At 42.3% G+C, this 16,488-nt stretch overlaps 1 protein-coding gene across 3 annotated transcripts in view; it reads left to right on the plus strand.

Annotated features, from left to right (window-relative positions):
* PLCB1 (phospholipase C beta 1) overlaps positions 1 to 16,488 on the plus strand; it is a 398,108-nt gene that overhangs the window by 108,043 nt on the left and 273,577 nt on the right. For all 3 annotated transcript variants that reach the window (XM_054197179.1, XM_054197181.1, XM_054197182.1), the window contains exon 3: positions 403 to 471. In XM_054197179.1, coding sequence (XP_054053154.1) covers positions 403 to 471 — 69 coding nt within the window. The remainder of the gene's footprint in view (positions 1 to 402; positions 472 to 16,488) is intronic.

Consider the following 16,488-nt stretch of genomic DNA (forward strand, 5'->3'; position numbering starts at 1 on the left):
GTTGCAGAGGCAGGGTTTTCTGTCTGTAGTGTCGCCTTTTTCACACTGTGACTAGCATCAAAAACTAAAATTGTATTAAAAAATAATAAAAAAGCCCACCACCACAGCAGCTGGTATTTAATGATCCAAGAAATAAGCTTGACTCATGTGGCTTCTATATATTCTGTATAACGTAGGACATATGCACATTTTTAAGGAAACCAAATTATGTGTCTAAGGTCTTAGTATTGCTATTAGAATAACTTCAGTGCAACAGAGCACTCCTTGAAACTGTTCTCAGTTTGGACAGGCGTCATTGCAAACAGGCCAACCCCTGACAGATGTGGGAAGGAGGACACTGTTAACACAACAAGGTTTTTGGATTAATGTAATAATTATCTGTGTTGCAATTTTTCCTTCTAGGAGACTGAGCTGCTAGATATCAGCCTCGTCAAAGATGCCAGATGTGGAAAACATGCCAGAGCTCCCAAGGTAGGAATTTTTGCTGTGTGCTTACGTGTTACATTGATGACCTAAATAAAATAGAATGGCAATTATATGCAAGAATTAAAAAAAAAAAAAAAAAAAAAGTTCCCTTAGATATTAAGAAGTACTTTGTCTTTTCTCTGTTTAACACGGTTTCTGATGAGTAGCGTTGCGATCGTTGAGCCGTTGTCATTTGATCCTGGTTTGTCAGGGTAAACTTGTACAGGTTCCTGGCTTCCCTGATGGCAAGGAGGTGGTAGTAGTTTAGGTCCCTCTTGCATTTTGTGCTGCCTGTTTTCCTTTCCCAGTGCCTCTTGAGGCCAGAAAGAGGGGTTTTTTTAAACTGTCATGAGGGAGGTCAGGATATGAGCTCCCTTAGGTCCGCTCTCACGTGTTGCATACTCCTTTGCTGTCTCTAAAGGCAGTAAGTTGTAGATATATGTTCCCTCTGGTGTTTTTGTTTGGGCAGAAACTACACATCAGAGAGAAAAAACCAAAGCACTCAGCTCTGGAAGCAAGATAGTGCCTCAGGGAACCACAGGAGTGACAGGAAAAAAGGAAATCTCTTTAGGGGCTTGAAAGTATGGCCTTGCTGCCGCTTAGCCACGGTTGAACTGGTGAGGTTGAAGCAGCCCAAAGGAATGCTTCTCCTACCCTTGTTTTGGGGAAGAAAAGCATTTGGGTCTGGATGGCCATGGCTTCCCCGGAGCCTCCCGCTGGGCTCCCTCTTCCTTGTCCCCAGCCCTGGGTCAGGGCACGGCCCCACGGGCTTCTCAGCCCCTCGTCGGGAGAGCATTAGGAATGGAAAAGGTTGTTTTCTCCATGTCAGAATCCAATTGCAGTTATCTCCAAACAGACTATTCAAATTTGGTTTTCAAAGCTTCCCATGTATGGCTGGCAGCATTTTAAAGGCTGAGTTGTAATTGAAATGCAACAGAAGTACTTTATGACATCCACATTAATACCAAATGAGTTCACCATGATTAATGGTTCTATGATGAATAGCAATAAAGTATTAACAATGGCTGGAACATTATTTTAAAATGCTACCCGCTTTACAGAGGACATTCATGTTCTTCTAACAAAATGTTTTTAGCTAAAATTTATGCATAGCTATTGCCTCGGTGACTTTTATTTATTAGGTTACATAAAGGCTGGTTTTGTTACAACACGTTACAAATTTGACAGCAGTGGCATTAAATGAAGGGTATGAGAAAATCCTGACTTTTAGAATGGTGAAATGCACCACCTGTGTGAATGAGTTTGCTTTTTGTCATTGATTTGTGTGTGGGCAGAATGAAAACAGCACCTGGGTTGGCTGTTGATGGGATCTTGCAAATGGTGTGAAACAAAATGCTCATTTTGGGGCCGGTTGGGTCGGTTTTGCTTTGATCCACATTGCGGGGCTGAGCAAAGGAGTGTTGACTGCAGGTGAGCGAGCGTTCCAGAAGCCCTGTTTGTGTCACATCCACAGAAGATCTAAAACTCGTGTAGCAGCAGGAAGGTTTGGCTCTAAGTCAAGCAGTACCAGCTTGTGATTGCATGGAGGTTTTATAGTCAAAACCCTGGTATATTGGCTTAAGAGAGCAGCAGCCATGGAACGGAGTTTAGCCAGATACTTCTTGCTGCCATGGTACCACTTAACACAGGTTTATTAGCTATCCCAGAAGTTAATCTCTCATCATTGGCTGGGATCATCAATTGACTTGGGAACTTGCTTCCTGTAGTAGCCTTGCCAGGCGGAAAGGACAACTTGCTGTTGTGCATTGACACGTCTTTCACTGTAAAACAAGAGATTTAGGTAATTTTTTTCTCTCCGTTCCCCTGCCATCCCTCCCTCTGCCTGTAGTCTTGGACAATTTTTATACTGCATTAGGGTATTTTTGACAGTTTATGCAAATTTTTTAATCTCTTTTCAGAATTCTAAGAGTGGATTTCATCTGGGGGTCGTCATTAAAAACTTAAAGTTAATGGGAGTCTTTAAACCTCATTTATTGTATTTCTGATCTAGTACTACCTTTTGATAGAAACAAGTGTTATCTTTAATAAGCCTTGACTTTTCTATTAAATATAAAAAACTGTAATTCATTGTTATTTTTATAGTAAACTAAATTTCAGTGTGATTAATGACACCCGCAGTGAGCTACCTAAACTGGTTTGGTGTGCTGATACAGAAGACCACAGCAAGTAATGATTTTAGAGGACTATCAGCAGTCATAGCTACCAAAAAACTCTTTCTTCCCCATCACCATCTGGAATATCTACTTCTTCCCCATATGCTGCCATATTCACCAGCAGGGATGTTTCTTTGGTGATTAATCTGCCATGCTCTTGGTCTTTTTGATGGCCAGAAACAGAGTCTGTTCTCACGCTGCATTCAATGTACCTTCTGTACAGTCATTCTTAATTTCTGAAAAAGCAAGAGAAACAGTTTGTTTCAGTTAGTTTCTCTTTCAGCCTGGTTGGTTGACATTTGCTTTTCACAATATTTTTCTGTAAGTCCAGATGTATATATTTTGTGATTGTTCTTGCATGTTTGTTGTTGCATTTTCTAGTCATTATCATAAGAAAAAAAAATAATCTCTTTAATTCCGGAGAAGTTTTCATTGATGAAGGATAAACAGCCAGATGCTTTGTTTTTATTTCGAAGGCATCGTACTGTTTTTGTTTTATCTTATTTCACAGTGTCCCTCGATTTGTTGAAAATGTGTTAGCATTTTGTTCCAGTAATGAAGTCCAAGCTATGGATTGTCTTCTGTAATGTTTTGGGTGAGTGGGCATAGTCTGGGCTCCTGGGAAAGGTAGCATTAGGCACCCTCATGTTTTGCATTTCTCCCTATGCCGTAGCACGTGTAAAATAGGGTAATAGTAAACTCCAGAAACGGGATACATAAATACACTTATGCTACCCTACACTCTTCATAAGGCCAGAGCTTTTTCTTTCTGGGTTTCTCCTCCAGGAGGTCTGGTTCCTTTCTCCATTCCCTATTGTTTAGCCTCAAGTGTTCCCTTGAAGACAGAAAAGTGCCATTCTCATCCCACAGTCGTCACGTTAAGGTAGCAGGAGGAATGAGCGGAGATCTCCTGAAAGTTAGTATCTTAGCAGTAGGTTGCAGCTATGTAGGTGGTCAGCTCTTTGAGTGTGAAACCACTTCTCCTTCTCCAGCTTCTGGTTTGTGATGATTGTTCAAGCCTCTTGAAACCTCTCTCCTGTTCTTCCCCTTCCCTGGAGATTGAAGAGCAGAGCCCCAACACTATTCCCAGCTGTGACAGCAGTGTATGGGAGCAGCTCAGAGAGCCATCTGCAAAAGAAAGACCTTCCTGACCAGACCTCAGGAATAGTTACCCAGAAGATCTGGCTGAAACTATGTAGAGTAGCCCAGCACTAGACCACAGTCCTAGAGCCAAGGTCACAGTCTTACCAGCTGATGGTAATTATTATCTGTGCTCTCACACTTCTGGGTACTGTAACGAATTTGTGGCTGCCCCGAGAAGTGCTGTTACCGTGTGGATGGTGTGAAGCCTAGAGCCTCGCCGCAGCTGCTCTGGGTGTAAGAGTGGCTTTGTGTTTATCCTTCTAGGAAACTCAAAACTTGTTTTCATCCGTGGCTTCATCAAGTAGCAGTGTCCACCAATTCTTCCAAATGGTGCACAAGGCTGGGAAGATGAGACAAATTCAGGAGACACGCGCAAGTCTCTGTCCTACTTTGGGTGCCTGATGGCACCCAAAGGGAATTTGTAGATTTAAGGGGTTAGGTAGAACCTGTGGGTCTTGGGCGGAAAGTCAGAATGGTTTTACAGCAAAAGTGGGTGCAAAGATCCAACAGAGTGTTGAGGCATCTGAAAAATGTCCTTCATAGGATCTTATGCTTCTAACGATACAGAAAGGAGATCTCTAGTTGGTACCAAAACACTTGATGCTTGGGGGATGAGAAGATCATCCTCTGACCCAAAATCAGTAGGTACTATACTCAAGCGACTGCTGTGTTACTGAGAAGCTTCAGCATCGCCTTCTTTTTCGACATTGCCAGGGATGAGTCCTTCTGTCTTCGGCTGCTATTTTCAGAAATGATAACAGAGTTTTCTGTCTCAATGCAATATATGTGCAAAGGCTTATTCTTTGGAATAAGGGCAAACCTCAGGCAGCACAGAGCACTGCAGCAGGTCTCTAAATGAGAAGAAAAATGAAAGTAATGTTCTGAAGAGAACAAGAAAAGACTTATTAATTGTGTATGTTAGGAAAAAGTGCCTGAATTCAAGATACATTGAAATTTATACAGAAGTGAGGGAATTATAAGATGATTATCAGGACTTTGCCTTTTTAGTAGGCATTAGACTCATTTAGAAAGGGAGCAAGAGGAGTTTTGAGAACAGGAGATTAATATGCAGTTCATTTTTTGCCTTCGGAAGACGTGACTACCCATAAATTCAGCACAGCCCTTTTGAAGTGTGGCGTGCCTTTTCTCACAGCTTCCAGGGGCTCCGAGCTGCTGCCGGTGTCAGCGAGGGTGCAGCGTCAGGATGCTCAGGGCTCCCGTTGTTTGTATTTTGAAATGCTAAAGGAATGTGAAAATCATTAGTTGTGATGAAACAATTACTTATTTCCTCTTATTGGCACATTACCTGATAGCACACTCTTGAGCTTTGTTGTGATGTGCAGGCTGACGAAGAGACATCTTTTCCCTTGTAAAGTTTAGCAAAGAGGTCTGCAAAATAAAATAACATAATGAGCAGTGAAGAGAAACATACATTTTTGTACAATGAGGCGCAGAAATATCCCTGAATATTCACATCCCTTCTGTCAAGCATGGAAGTGCCACTCAAAAGAGTGTCCGTGCTCTTAAAAGGGAGACGCAATAAAAGTGTCACACAGCAGTAAATGCTGGTGAAAGGGTTTGGTGGTGAAAATTTGGCAGCTGCAAGCATGCTCGCAGGACGAGGGAATCCACACTTTTTACCATCTTGTATTTACTTTAGCCAATAACAGTTTCTATGGAAACTAAAATCTTAACGCAAGCGTAGAAGTGTTTTTAGTAGCAAGAAGAAATATCAGGATGAGTTGGCAGGAACAAGGAATAACCCCATGGCAAACGTTCACAGGGAAAACTTCTGATGCGTTTGATCAGTCTGTTTTCCCTCAAAGATACCATAAATCGTTCAGCGGGAAATGAATTTCTTTAAATGACATATGCCATGGAACCTGTAGGAGATGAAATTATGAATGACGGGATCACTCTAATGCCAAAATGTTTACAGAGCGCAGCCCCCAATTTTAAAAACACTTGAGGCTCCTCTGCCCCAAATTTTCTCACTTTAAGCTCTACAGAGAAAAATAATTAAGTTTTTTTCATGTCAGAAATTTGCCAAGACCTCAACTACTATTAATATCATCACCAGCCTCTCTGTATTTAGTGGGTTTCCTTGAAATGCTCAAGTAGAGAGAGATGATTTCAGGAGTATCTCAGCTGTCATTTAAAAACTGTACGTTTCTTCCTCACTGCAGAGGGTTTGCTGGTTTCTGACACATCTGTAGAGAAAAATCAACGTTTCATGAACTAGATGGGCTCAAAAACTAAAAGGAAAACTAACAAGGAAACTCTAAATAATTATTTAACTGAAAATCTGGTGATTTTCAGGGAAATGAAGATGTGCAAGTCTATTTGAATTGTCAGAGCTATCAAGACTGCTGTCTTCTGTGTCCTCTTCTGTACTCCATTGCACTGACATAGAATCAGTAGGATTTTACTGATGTTTGGGTAAAATTTGTGCGGAAAAGCTGAAAGTGAGACTGCTGTCTGTACGTTGTTAATAATCTCCTTTCTTTCTTTGTTCTTTTTAACTTACTACCTGAATTTCCAAATGCAGGTGAAGAACTTTTAGTGAACCCACTCAAAGTACACATACACAAATAAATAAATCGCAGATAACACTTAATTGATTTGCCTCGGAATAAGGCTCTAATTTCTAATTTACAAGTCCAGTGGCGAGAGCCTATCAACATAAACCTAATTCAATCACTTGATTTCCTTATGGTATCTGAACTTACATTTTTGCTGGCAGCCTGTGATTTTTATGGTCAGATTGTTTGTTTTCCTTTTATCAGGAGAACAAGAGAGGCCTCTGTCACTTCTGAAATATTTGAAAGCCCAGCAGTTATTCATTTCTTTATGATAAAGTCTGCGCTGGGACAATTATGCTGTGTTTAATAACCACCCTGATTAGACTGCATGTGGGAAATGGCAAATAGATTATTTTTTTCCGTTTTTTTTGTTTTGTTGGTTGTTCTTTTTTTTTTTTGTCTACTCGATAAATTCCCTGAAAAAGTCAGCTGCCTACATGGATCACACAGGAGAGCAACAGACCTGCCCTTTGCGGCACCGACTTCTGTGGCTCTGCCTGTCTCAAATGCCGCTATTGCTGTTATTTTTATCTGCTGATAAGTGCACGTTGCCTTCCCTTCAACAACCTTGCTGCTAAATTAGACGCTCTCATGTAAATTATGCCTAAGCAATGTTCTATTTCTGCCAAAAAGAAATAAAAATGGAATATGCACGCAGATCACCTTCTTCCCACTCACCTTAGGGATAACCGTGACATCCTCAAACATCACCCCCCCAGTTTGTTTGTTCTTCTACATCACTGCTTTTTTTCATAATAATGATTAAATTACATAAACATTTTCTCTAGGTTGAGTTTTATTTTATTAAGGAAGGTTAAGATTGATTTCTTTGGATGATATTTGACCAGTGTTCATGTGATTGCGGTTATTAGATGGGGAAATGCGAGGAGCTGGATTGCTGTGAAGAGCGCAGGAGCTGCGGTCGCTGCGAGAGCCCCAGGGAGTTTACCTTGGACCCCCCCTTGGGGGAACGAGCCTTGCTCAGCTCTTCTCTGCGCTCCTCCACCCGCTTCCCCGCAGCTCGGCGTCACCTCTTCACCGCGCTCCACAGGCTCCTAAATGCACCGAGCATCTTTCACTCTTCCAAATTTTCCCTACCAATGCAGAGTTTGTTTCAGAAAAGGTCTTCCCGCTGCCCTGCTGCTTATTCGGGACTGAAGGCAAGTTCTGGTATGGAGCGAGGATGCTGTTGAGGTTGTTGGTTGTTTTTTTTTTTTAAATCTGTTGGAAGTTAACTAATTTGGGGAAGAGTCTCATCTCCAAAGATAAAGCTGTGGGTGCTGCTATCCAGGGAGCATGGAGAGCAGGTCGTCACTTCTCCAGCATCTGGAAAAATGTTACCAGCAGAACCATTATTTGTGCTATTCTGGAAGGAAAGCAAAGCTTCCTGAAGGCGCAAAGGAAGCCTGGGGCGTCCAGTGGCAGCACAGTAGCCATTTTCCTTCTGCTTCATCGGCTTCCGAGTCATGTCTCTCGCACCCGGTGCATCGCTTAGTGGAGTGGATGAGCAGGAGCGCTTTGCCCCTGCACTCTGGAGCCTGCAGAGATTCCTCCCGGCCTCGGACTGCCCTTCACTTGGCTGCTCATGCCCGAGGCTGAGGCCACCTCTGAGACCATCAGCATCCCGGTGCACCACTAGAACGGCCCAAATTGCAGAAGGTGATTTTATTTACAACCCTCTAATCTTTAGGGGACAGGGACCTTTTCAGAAGCTTGTCATACACTGTATAACTTAGCTCTGTCTGCGAGTTCATCGGATTAACTATTTACTAACATTCATGACGTAGTAGAAAGCACAGATTTTTGCCCAGGGCTTTCCCTATGAATCATTCCCAAAAAGATTTAATTTTTTTTCTACTCACTGGTGGCTTCAGTTAGCTTTCTGTGCTGCTTGGGTTTATATTTTTCTTTGTTATATTTATAAAACATACATCTTCTTTTTCTTTGTGTACTTTCATGCCAAAGTATGCAGTACAAAGTATGTAGCAAGAAATTCTGTATTTTAAGAAGCACAAAGGCATTTTATAAATGTGGTTTTAAAACTTGACATTTAAATTTGAAAAGGTAGAATAGGACACCGCTCAATTAAATACGTGATATTTGAGTTGCTGAGAACACCAGAGAGCGTCAGTAAAGCTGCGTTTTAAATGCTACTGCTGTAGATGCTTTTAAATAAACCTGCCTGCTGAGTGCCTCTTTTTTTACCTTTTTCTCCTTTAGTATGACTTTCTGTGTGATTTAGAAGAGAGATTGACAGAGACGGCTTTGCGCTCAGGCACACATAATACTCCAAAACGTTTTAAAATCCATCCATAAGCCATTCCCGTGAGCTTTCAGGCTGCGGTGGGGGATTAAAGCTGCAGACTGGAGGGCACGGACTCATCGCTTACCTGAGCATGTGCTTCATGCCGATGCGAAGTTCAGCGCCACGGGAATGTTTCCTGTCATAGCGTAGCTGATTGTCATCACCTCCGCGCTGTTTCAGCTCAGAGGTTTCAATTCCTCTTCTTGCCTTTCCCTGCCCTGGCATAGGGCTCCCAGGAGGGGAGGTGGGTTGCAAGGTGGCATCTCTTGGCTGGTGGGTACCACTTCTGCTGTGCCTCGTGGTTGCTGCTGTCAGCGTCCGTCGCCTGTGTGCTCAGATGAGATGGTGGTGTGCTGTCGCCAGCTCCCCTCGGTGACAAGGCCGTATCCAGTGTCCTATGTTTGATAACATTAGTGTTGCCGATTAGTAATATGGGACATGGATGTCTCATTCCTGCCTTCACAGCTAATAACACTAATGAGCTGAGAATACAGCTGGCACAGCGTGTCCAGCCGCAGCTATCACAAACCCACACCCACCGTCAATCATGATAAAGCTCACTTGAATCTGATAAATGGCATTTTTGCAGTGGCTGGCACAAAATTCAAAAATTGTTGAGACAGTATAAAGTTATTCTGGAGGTGCTTTTTGTGATGCTAAGATGTTAATATTGTTCTATATTATCTGATTGTTATCTTGCATGCCCTGTGTGTTCGTATCCACATGTTCCATTTTGGCTTGCACTAAGGTCATGAAGATTTGGGAAAGTACGGTCCTCTTTTTTCCAGTGTTGGTACAGTATCTAAAAGAGCAAAGTCCTGTTTCATATATGGGGCTCCTAAGTGCAATACTAATGCAAAAACTAATAAATAAAGTGTTGCTTTCCATAAAGATAAGAAATGCTGTATTCAGCCTCTGTTATGAACACTCAGTTTGGAAAGAATTTCAAAATTTGTCATTGGAAAATGTAAAGGTACTAAATAACTGAGTCATACTAGGTTTTACTTCTGAGCAGTAATCTCCATGTAGAAATATTTCATAAATATTAAAGTATATATCTTAGCGGTAGTGCGGAGCTCTGTGTGGTGCCAATAGAGACCTGATGGCAGTGCAATACCCTCAGGCTTCAAATGTGGAATAAAGAGGCTCAAGTGAAAATGCCAAAGCTGAAACATTTTTCTGCAATTGTTTAGAACAAATGATTTAGATTTACCCGTTTTATTGGAATCCAGTTTGGTGATTTTTCCATGGCGTCCCTTATCTTGTGTATAACTGGTTGGAGAAAGGTAGTTTTTAATTAGTTGCAAAGATTTGGTATCTTTATTATCATCTGCATATAAATGGCTCCTTCAGTATCTCCTCATGGAGCTGAGCAAACCCATTTATTTTGGCTTAGAAAAGAGACCACTGTGAACCAAAAGGATTAGGTGTAGTTCCCAGGTAACGATGGCTGACAGAGATGCCAGTTTCTTCGTGCCCCCCTACTCAGCGCCGCGGAGAAAAGTGTTTCACTGGTGCCAGGATGGCAGGGTGCTGAAGAGCTGAGGAGGAGCAGAGGGTGATCGGCGATGGTAAGTCATTATCCATGTTGGATGGGGCCGCCTGTGTGCTGCAGGGGATGTCAAACCCTGCCTGGAAACCCTCAGGCAAATGGCAGGAACTGAGCAATTTGTGATTGAGTTTAAATAACTATAAACTGTCTTTGGTCAGAGCTTGTAACTCAAGAGATTTGTTTTTGAGATTTAGAGGAGTTGTAAAAAAAAAAGTTTTCTTTAATACTTGCTTAAGATCCATATTTAATAATTGCTTAAGATCCATTAGAACAGCTTCCAGCTTCAAAGTTCGTTATCTTCCATGTTACATTAGCACTTCCCCCATCTCACAGCTAAACACATTTGGCTGTAGAACTGCACATTTGCCTAACGTTTGCTAATCCCTACTCGTATGCTGTCCAGTACAGATGGCTAAGAAAAAGTGATGGGAAGAAACTTGGCTCTCCGAGCTAAAACTTTGATTGGAAAATAATTACAGCCCCGGCTATAAATAATCCTGGTTTCATCACTGTGGCTTTTCAGTCTGGTTGGTTGTGTCCCAAGGCATGTCGGTGCTGGTCGGACACCCCAGCCACACCAGTGACGTGATGTCCGTGGCAGATGTAGTGCTGTGCCTTGTGCAGGTGTCCTGCGAAGAGACCTCTACCAGTATCGCAGGGAAACATTTTATTAGGAATGTGAAAGTTGGACTTAAGAGTCAGCTACAGATAAGGTAGATAAGGCAGCTACTGGGAACAAATGGAAATAGCCAAGGGTCCACGTGAACTATAAAGCAGCAGGAAACTACGGCTGTTTCCAATGTAGTAACATCAGTGTATTCATGTTAAATCCCTGTTTCCATTTTTCCAAAGCATCAGGTAGAAATTAGACTGTTTTCTTTTGCTCTGGTATATACAAGAAGGTAGAGGCGAGCGCATCCGATAAATAAATCCTGGGTAATATTTGTGTGGTGATAACAAAAAGCCTTGTAGCTGTATTGAGCGCGAGTTGCCCGTCTCTGGCTTTCTCAGCTCCATCGCCTCCCAGCCTAATCCTAGTTAAATAAACAAAATTATCAGCTGTTGCCGCTAGGGAGTTCAGACACTCTGTTCCACTCCTGGGGTGTTAATGAGCCGTCCGCGGGGATGTTCCTGCAAAATGGATGGCACGGGCGACACTCACTGATATACAAGCATGTGCATGTGGGAACAAAATGGTTATCTGTATGTCAGTGCTAAAAGAACATTTTCTGAGGGCCGAAGGGCTTAATGCATTTTGCAACCCTTGGTGCTTCTCTGGAATAAAGTGTAGCGTATTCCTGGTAAAAAACTGCTGTGTGTTACGACTGATACACAGCTATACCTGATTTAGCAAGGTTTTTCTGGCTCTCAGGTGCGTTTTGGGTACATTCTTCCCAAGGAGAAGCATTTCTACCACGAAGAAGTGGAATGGGTAAAATTGCCATAGCCCATCCTTGATATGGCTGACCTGCACTAGCAGTGCATAGAGACAGAATTAGGGTCTGTTTTCTGCACATGGCTCTTTTTTTGCATGGGTATTAGCACTGTAGGTATCCAATATCCTTCATAGTTGGTCTTTAGATGACAAAAATCAGGTCTTCATTTTGATCTGCTGAGAAATTCTGTGCATGGATCTATGCGTCATTCCTTTTTGAGCGGAAATCCTCGTACGGGATGCGTAAGAAAGTAGGCGAATTACAGACTTCAGAATTTATCTGCTGTTGAGTATCAACTTGAGTTCATACCCCTGAAGTGTAGATTGAATTGTTAACCAGCCTAAAATTTCAAGGATCTTACTGAAATACTGACAATGTACCAGTGCTCTGGGATTGTGGCGTGTCCTGGAAAGAGAATGTGCAGAAAGGGCAGATTCGGTACTGATCTAACACTAAGGTTCAGCTTAGCTCTATTTTTATTTAGTAAAATGATGTTGATGGAATTGCCAAACAAAGCAGAAAAAACCCGAGTGTGTAATTGTAAATTACAGCCATCTATTAAAATGCAGGTTTGCTCTTTTAAAGGCGGATTCCACGTGGTTTAGGTTTGTGAGGTTCTGAGTTATGTTGTTTAACTTGGGGAATTTGGATAAAATCCTCATTACCTTCTGAGAAGAAATACCCTTGGCTGGGAGTTTTTGGCTGTGGTATTTTGCCGTATCCAGTTTCTTTGTTGTTTTTTGGAATTAGAATGAAGTTGCAAACGCGCAATTTAGGAACATGCCTAGTTGGTAGCCGATATTTTTCCACCCTGTTGTGTGCTGCCTTTGTGTCTGGGTTCATTCCCATCAAAGGAGACTGGTTTCCAGACACTAGACAGCCGTTAAAAGAACGTGTCTTTTCCTTATTATTTCCAGGAGGAATCTGAAAGTATCACTTCCAAATACTAACATTATAATCTGAGTTGTTTGAATTCTGCCGTATCAGCAGTAGTTGGTGCCTTCGCTGAAGAGCAGATATGATGTGCAGACAGAGAGGTGAGCTGCTGGGGCCAGGTCCTCTCCAGCAAGCCCTGAATCTGGCAAGGTTTGGCCGTATGTAGGGTCTTCGGGCCTGAATTTTTTTTTTTTTTCTTGCAAGAAAGTTATATCCAGTCCTGGTCCTAGGACAGCATTTAATGTTTATCACAACTAATAAGAAAATAATGGGATTTTTTTTTTAAAAAAGGTCAGAGGAAATGAGACCTTTCCGCTGTGTCCAAATAAAGAAAAAAGCATCAGTGATTTTTATAAGAAATTCTGCGATGGAAGGTTCTGGTGGGTCACAGGAGCTGCATGGACTGTGGGTCTGACTTGCAATGCATCCTGTGCGCGTTTTTCCTGTTCTGAATCACATCCAATATTGATAATGCCATAATTGAAATTACACAAAGATTTTTTGTTGTTGTTGTTCCCACTCTGAGTTACCCTCCTCCCTCCAAGATTAATGAAATATGTTTAAAAAAAAAATCTATATGAGAAGCTGTATGCTGCAGCTGTGAGTGTTTAGTATAAATGGCTTCAAAATGCCGGTTGCTACTGAAGTGGCAGGAGCAGAACAGTCGTGCTTGGTGGGGTGACAATACAAAGGGAAAAAGGTGGTCACAGAAATAACGGGAGCAGTTTGCATGTTGTTAAAATGCTTAAAGAAAACAACAAAACTGAATTCAGGTAAACTAAAGCACACTCCTTGAGTGGTTACCTGCGTGTTGAGACAAACAGAAGAAACTGGTGTGTGTCGGGATGGGCGACAGAGCCGTGCAGCAGATCCCAGCCCTCCGAGGGCGGCGGGGGTTGTGCTTTGGCTTTTGCCAAGAGGCAGGTTCCTTCGTCACGTTGAAGAGCAAAGCCACTGCAGACTTGTCTTCTGCAGTATATTTTCGGTAAAAACTTCTAACCCATATTTGGCATTTTGAGAAGGAAAGCTGATTTCAGGTAACCTTGTTAGTCCAGTTTTGTGGTGTTTTGCCTTGATAAGGACAAAGATACCTTTCAGCCCTTCTTCCCAGAGCCGGTTCCGGCGACCTGCCCAGGCTGCTGCTTCCAGGGCCAGAAGCAAGGACCGAGCTGCAGCCTGGCAATCTTTCCCCCTTTCTTTGTGAGTACCTGCACCTCAGACAGCACTGTGGTTTTTGTGGGAGAGAATGTCACCTTTTTCTCCAGAAATCTTGATATCTATTTGTTTTTAGCAGTGGTTAAGCCTTTCTTCACAGCCATGGACTGTTGCTACCAGGGTAAACACGCAAGCTGTCGGTGGGTGAGTGGCAGGAGGAAGAGGAGGAGAGGAGGCTGGTTATGTCTCAGGGTGTATGTTTTACAAGTCGGTGCAGGAGCATTTTCAGAACTGCTGCAGAGGTTTGGTTTTCCTTGGTTTTAGCTGAAAGAGGAGAATTTATTTTGGAGTTGCTTTGATATATATTCGGAGTGGTCTGCTGCGGTGACCCTTGGCACTGGGGTGCTTTGGGAGCTCAGGCTGCTGCTGGTGTAGAAATTCACTCCTGCTTTGGTCAGTGCCTGCAGGTCAGCTTTTGCTCTCATGATCTATGCACTGATTTTGCTTTTCAGCTGGAAGAACCAAACATCTTCGCTGTGGAGGTGGCAGTGTTAGACTTAAGCTAGCATGCACTAGAGTAGTTTAAGTTAAAATAAGTTTTTTCACTCCTCCTGGGTCCTATGAGAACATCAAGCCCTTGCAGATGGTCATCATTCATTTTGTTAAAGGGGTGAGATTTGTCCTTGGTTGCAAGTCACCATAATTGACACGTTCATCGTTGCAGTGTGTTTCCCACTGTAGTCAAAGTGGTGACACTTCTGCGTGTTTCGAAGGAACTATTGCTGCTGTAAATTGTTGGAGGCAACACTGAATATGATCTAGCTCATTTTTAAGACACTGATACGTTTGTGGCAGTATTTCAACTGGGGGAACTGATTTTTTTTACACTGTATTTTTTTACATCCTGATGGAGTCAGGAGAGTTGCAAATGGTGGAAGGAGCAGCGGCATTATTTAACTTTTACTTACATAATAAAAAAGCAGAATTTGAAAGCTGTGTTCAGGTCTGCTCATATTTTGATGATGCTTGGCTTTTCCCTTTGGCTTCTATTTTAAGTGATTTGTTCTCTGAAAGCACAATCACTTGATATTGCTAATTTAATTTTTTGCATATGACACTTGCAAATTATGTAATTAAGAGAAACCCTTTACTGTTTTTTTAGGTTCAGATACTAGCTTGCTTAAGAGCGTTTAAATGCCCGTGTATTTGAAAGGGGGGGATACCATATTTTCTACTTTAATTGGAAACTTCTTCGGGCAAATTACAAATGCCAAGGTAAAACTTATCAGACTTTAAACAAATGTTATACAATCTCTGTTAGCTTTCTGCCATCTGGCAAAACCCAATTACCCTCAGACAGTTTTTTGCTCTTTACAACGCTGCCGTTCTTGACAATGTGGAAAATGGGCGTTTATAAAAAAGACTGCCACAGCTGGTAACTCTGCCAGGGGAAGAGAGGGTGGCGGTGGAGGTGGTGCTGCTCATGTCGTGGGCTCTGCCACCCTGATGGAGGAGCCACCGGTTGTTTTCCAGAGGCTTCTGTCTCTCTGCGTGGACCAAATGAGAGACTTCATGCTTGTAAGTGATGGGGTTGGGAACTTCCCTCTCCCCTGCCCCCAGATCAGGTGCCCGCTGCTGGCACTGTGGATGCCTCCACGCTGGCTTTAGGAAGTTTCATATTTGTAAACTGTTTGAATATTTGGAGTAATCATTCAGATTATCTGTTCAGTTGCCTTTGTTCCAGCACTCGGAAAGCAAACGGAAGAGGTTGTGCAGCTCCACAGAGTCAGAGCGCGCTAACACGAGCACCTCTCTAGCACTGCTATACCAGTTTGCTCACCCTTATTTAAGATTCTTCTTACATATAGTATGCGCTTCGTGATGGGAGCCGACAAGCATAGGTACAGAATTGTCTGAGCTGGGTTTAGGTGGCTGAACCACACGCATCCCTTTTAAAGGAAATGTATTGCTGCCCTGTCTGCTTACAGAGCCTAATTCATCAAAGCACTTAACATATGCTTAAGAAACCCTGTTGGTAGAAAACCTGTAATGACCAAGTATTTGTTTCGCACATCCAGGAAAGGTGTGATCCCAGAACCAGAGAACTGGGAGACAAAGCATCTTTGGAAGAGATTTCTATATTAAGTAGCCCAGAATTAAGATGAGTGATGAGAATGTAAAAGTGTTGTCAGAAGCTTTCCCCTGAATACTAACTGCGCCTGGTAGTCATGCAGTTTATCCTGATGATAAATTCAAAACTATTTGCAGGATTATTTAGAGTATAAGAAAAAATTGCATTTTCTTCCGCTCTTGGAGCAGATGTCAAAAGTGATATAAAACTGTTTGATATAAAGTTATTTCAATTACAGTTAAATATGAGAGAGAGAGACTTATAATTCTAACCTGCTTATATAGCAAGGAGAAAGATTAGGAGAGAATGCTTTCATTTGTGTGAAAATAGTGGACCCTGCTGTAAATGCAGATGGATATCTCACCCAAAGGGAGAAAGAATTGTTGATTGTTCCTGGGACTACAGAATTGAATTGCATGAATACATGGTCCAGTCTGGCCAGATGAATGTTGTACGGTTGTTCTACCTGCTGAAAACGAGGGGGCTGGAAATAGGAAATCTAAGGAATGCATGTTTTTCTATGCCTTTCTATATGGGATTTTGTTTGAGAATTGCCAACACCACAGGTCAAGGACCACCGTATATGTGTTACTAGAGGTTCTGTGGTTT

The sequence above is a fragment of the Rissa tridactyla genome, chromosome 3 (assembly GCF_028500815.1).
Source record: "Rissa tridactyla isolate bRisTri1 chromosome 3, bRisTri1.patW.cur.20221130, whole genome shotgun sequence".
Taxonomy (NCBI): domain Eukaryota; kingdom Metazoa; phylum Chordata; class Aves; order Charadriiformes; family Laridae; genus Rissa; species Rissa tridactyla.